Source organism: Eptatretus burgeri, chromosome 7 (assembly GCF_056783735.1).
Source record: "Eptatretus burgeri isolate ZD-2024b chromosome 7, Ebu_testis_v1, whole genome shotgun sequence".
Classification (NCBI taxonomy): Eukaryota; Metazoa; Chordata; class Myxini; order Myxiniformes; family Myxinidae; genus Eptatretus; species Eptatretus burgeri.
This window is the reverse complement of record NC_140967.1, coordinates 25,126,130-25,130,684: the sequence shown is the minus strand read 5'-3', so window position 1 is coordinate 25,130,684 and position 4,555 is coordinate 25,126,130. Positions and strand designations below refer to the sequence as shown.

At 44.0% G+C, this 4,555-nt stretch overlaps 1 protein-coding gene across 1 annotated transcript; it reads right to left on the bottom strand.

Annotated features, from left to right (window-relative positions):
- Positions 1 to 675: 675 nt before the first annotated feature.
- Positions 676 to 3,913, bottom strand: LOC147022839 (toll-like receptor 1). Its single transcript, XM_085887721.1, has one exon. The coding sequence runs from the start codon at positions 3,701 to 3,703 to the stop codon at positions 1,286 to 1,288; it is 2,418 nt and encodes an 805-aa protein (XP_085743847.1). The 5' UTR covers positions 3,704 to 3,913; the 3' UTR covers positions 676 to 1,285.
- Positions 3,914 to 4,555: the final 642 nt, after the last annotated feature.

Sequence of the window (4,555 nt, the reverse complement as noted above, 5' to 3'; positions counted from 1 at the left end):
AATAACTCAAAAGGGTGTCTGTCAGTGTGAATATAGCACATGAGAGGGAGAAACCCTGAGGGTATCGGCAACATGCAAGACAGTGCAGTGGAACTACAGATTCGTTATTAGTGAGTCTTACCTCGTTGACAGAAATTTATACCGGTTTGCTTCCATTGTGTATTGTGTGAACTCACCTTTCACTTTCCATGTTGTCGGGGTTTTTATTGCCCCGTGTACGTGAAGCGAACAACGGGGTTAAGCAATTGGTTCATGTCCGTCCGTCCATCTGTCTTATCAGTTTATGGTCGGTGGTTCACGAGAAACAACTTATTATCGAATGTTATATTTTGAACATGAATCGGAAAACGAACCTGTAGTTTAGCAGTACTTTGCTCTGAATTTGTCCCAATCGCACATGTGAAGAGAGGAGTGGAGATAATATTTTTACTCTGTGTGCCTGTCTGGCAGTCAAACATAATTGAAAATCATTCCAAACAGAAAACGTACTGTTTTTAAGGACGTTATAAAGGACACAAACAACAGGCACGAATAATAATTCATGAAACGCGTTAAATAAGGTGGTGTAAAGACACTGCATCAACGGCGGTGAACTTCCGAGATTTGTTTGTCTTCGACCTTTGAAATCTATTTTATTTCAATTGAATTATACACATGAACAATGGAGAACACAAATCACCTTTATGGCACTTTCAAAACCGTTCTTTTTCGCAGTACTTTATTGGCCAAAATATCACAACCAATCAAATTTTCCGCTCGCAGACAGCGCCCACATCCTCGTTTCTCAAGACTGCATGGGATAAGGTGTTCGATGAACTCTCTAGTTATATATTGAGTTAATGGGGGTGCCAGAAAAGGTCGAGGGTTCTGAAATACCTCCAATAAGCCGTTGGTCTCAATGCATCACTAAATGTATGAACCAGGATTTGTCCGACATTTTGAAAAATCGAAGCCAAATTTAATTTTGTCCCTGGAAAATAAAAATGGGAATATGTTCAGCATCCACATTTTGCTTCGGGCATTTCTCTGTTGAATGACAAAAGGGTAGGTAATACCTTCAGAATGATGAAAATAAGCTTTTTTTTAATATACCTTTTATTAAAGGTAAATTATACAACAGAGAGAAAAAAACAATCAAGAGAAAATGTCGGGGTACCTCAACCACAAAATCACCAAGGGGAAAACCGAGGAGTGAGAGGACGAAAATGACATCTTGAAAAGGGCAGAAATATTTTTCACATGTTCTCACTGAGCTAGAGGAGGAAGTTGTTCCCACAATGTTCCCTCAATCAAGAAGGTTCTTGAGTTGTTTCCAGAACAACATTTGTTTGCTCTTCTCGGTTGGCCACTCCAGGTAAGTGCGTCGACTCAGCAGCTTCCGAAGCTTGCAGAAGCGGTGAGGAAGCGACTCTGTATCAATTCTTTCTTTGAGCAGGAGCACCAAGTCATTGAACGCATTGCCCGGTGACCGCTGGTGAGCGAAGTACAGTTCAAAGTTGCACCATTGACTATTCACAAAACTTCTCGAAACCACAAACAGGACCTTACGACTATTCTCCAGAGAATTCATTATGTTGTCGATTATCCAACAGCCAGGCATGAAGTCTCGCTCATGGACGCAAATGCAGTGATGGGTCTCAAGATGCGGAAGGAGTTCGTCATAGACCCACGAAGCATCCGAATTGCTGTAGGAGATGAATGCATCGTACTGAAATTGTCTTTCCACGTCGTTTTTCCTTGCCTTCCTGCGGCGGGAATCGAGCATGTTCCACATCGTGCGCAAGTACCATGGGACATCAAACTTCCAACACAGAGCCATGAGCATCACCACAATTACTGCGGTAATTGCCACCGCAATACCAACCAAAATGGCAATGTCACACTGCAGATGTCCCGGTCTGAATTTTGCCAAATCGGTTCCACGTTGAGGTTGTGGGTGGTAGCACGTGTAGTTGTGAGGCCAGCCCAGGAGCTTGATTTCTGAGCGTGTGATCACCTCCTGCAGAAAAGCCCACATGTCGCAGTTGCAGTGGTATGGATTACCACCTGCCTGCAGGCTTCGCAGGTGAGGCATCTCTTTGAAAGTCCCAGGATTGATGAGGCCAAATGCATTATCATCCACAGCAAGCTGGAGCAAGCTCGGTGCCTGCCAACCAGATGGCAGAAACTTGATTTTGTTGCCGCTTAGGAAGAGATGTTCGAGTTTCGTTGCTGCTTTAAAGTATGACAAATCTAAGTATTCAAGGCCACTGTGGGACAGGTCAAGGTAGCGGAGTGTGGTCGGAAGACATTTAAAGACATCTCTGCTCAGTGGGTTCGATTGGAGATCGATGTGTGTTATGCTCTGTGACCATTCACACTTTCTGTGACCATTCACCATCCCAGAAAACCTATTGTGACTCAACACCACCGTCTCGAGGCTGTTCCACTGTGTGCTAAACTTTGCCATGATCTCCAAGCTAGTTAACTCATTGTTTTCAACTACTATAGTTTTCAGCTTAGTTATATTTATTTGGTTAATACACATGCCTTTGTAAAACATCTCATCTTGGAGCCGGTTCCCTGACAAGTCAACCTTGGACAATTGGTAGGTGTAATGCCAGGCGTCACATGGTATGATGTTGAAGTTAACATTGTTAATTACCAGCACATCCAGGTTATTGTACCAATCAAACCTTGTGTTGTATCGCAACACATCGGGGTTGCTGATATCACGGAATATAAGCGTCTTCAGCGGGAGATCTCCAGTAAGCCACGTGCTGTTGGTAATACTATTCTCGCTGAATGCAAAATCTATTTTTGAAAGCTCAAGAGTTTCCAGGCTTGTATTCTGAATGTTTTGAAGAACCTGGTGTACCAAGCGATCAGTGTATTTGCCCCTGTACAGGATTAGTGATGAAAGTTGGACTTTATGCAGACCTGCAAACACATCAAGTGGACCCAAGTATGGTCGTATTGCAAATGTTTTACGCATTTTGAGTGTCCCGATGGTGATGCCACTCAGATCTTGAAGGATCCGGGGCAGGCATTCTGGGCATGTGCCAAAGTCCATATCCAGGGTCAGAGACTCAAGTGGCGAAAGCGAAATCAATGGGGTCATTGCACCATCATCATACCAGGAAAAACCCGGACCTGTTTTGATTGCGAACTCAACAATAGCCGTCGCTTTCAGCGAAACCAGGTCCTGGGAATTGAGTTTCAACACATGTGGACCTCCAAGCCAAAGTGAGTCCAATCGATGCAGAGTCCTCTCTAACTCAGTCTGTATATAGGCGGTTGTGTACAGATTATCAGAGAGGTTGAGGCTCACCAGATTTTGCAATGTAGCCAAGGCGGCCGCAGGCACTGTTTGCAAGTTATTATGAAAAAGGTCTAGAACGTGCAGGTTTGGTACATCCAAGAAAACCTGGTGGTGAATCTGCTCGATCAGATTATAGTGCAGGTCCAGGTTCAGAAGATGTGGGAGCCCATGGAGTGCACCTGCCACGAGCTGACGCAGCAGGTTACTAGATAGGTCAAGGAACGTGACGTTGGTGGGGAGATCTGTTGGCACGGAGTGCAAAGAACGTCCCGAGCAGTCCGCAGTTTGTCCCTGGATTGCGCATGGAGCACCATCTGTACCATGGTACAGCAGAAGCAGCAGAAGACTCAGTGAGTCCCATCCATGAGAAAAAGTCATATCTGTGATCATTCTGTTTCCCATCGTGTTTAAAACGAATGGGTGTGGACGGTGGCATCTTGTCTCCTTTGCCTAAAGCTACACACTCTTAGCAATAGACAACATCAAAACCCTTTAAATGCTCGGAATGTACTTTAGTTAATGGATGGTCTTCAGGGCATTTTCCACCTTCCCCCATCGATTCTTCCTTTTCATTCTTGCTGTTGTTCCTGGTTGCTTCATGACCTTTTAACATTTTCCTGTTGAGGTTAGATTCGTGATTACATGCCTGGTAGGTGTGGCACACTGAAGAACCGAACTACTGCTGATAACATCCCTAATCCAACCAGTTTCCCTCTCCCTCCCATCTCGCTCTGCGGGAGCTGGTCAGGTCCGGTGGTACGTTAAATGAGCCAAATTGACAGCCACCTCTAATGATAGTGCATGGCCAGGGAAATTTACTGCATGAAAAAACAACTATCTTCAAGCAATTGCAATAGTTTTGTAAATGTTCATTCGTGGTCGTAAAAGGTTTTTCCTTGTTCTTTCGGCCAATGGCATAAGCTGTGGCCGGGATCTCGAGACTTTAACACATCAGCATTTTCACGAGATAGTGGCATTAACCGACCCGACTTGGGTATACAGGCACACTCTGTACTCTTTAATCTTTATCACATTCAATGTGATATAATTTGATTGTCTATTTCATGATGTAGGTATCACCTTGGGAGATGTTTATGGAGTGCTTAGTGATTTAAACCCATCTTCAAGTATGCGTCCTGACTCTGTCCATCCCACATTGCTTAAACATTGTTCTCAGAGTCAAGCTTACCTCTTGTAAATAATTTTTCATTTACATCCAGTCAGCTCCCTGATATGTGGAAAAAAAAAATCATA

Excerpts from the sequence above, each read along its gene's own strand:
- LOC147022839 (XM_085887721.1), bottom strand. The coding sequence starts at position 3,703 with ATGGGAAACAGAATGATCACAGATATGACTTTTTCTCATGGATGGGAC.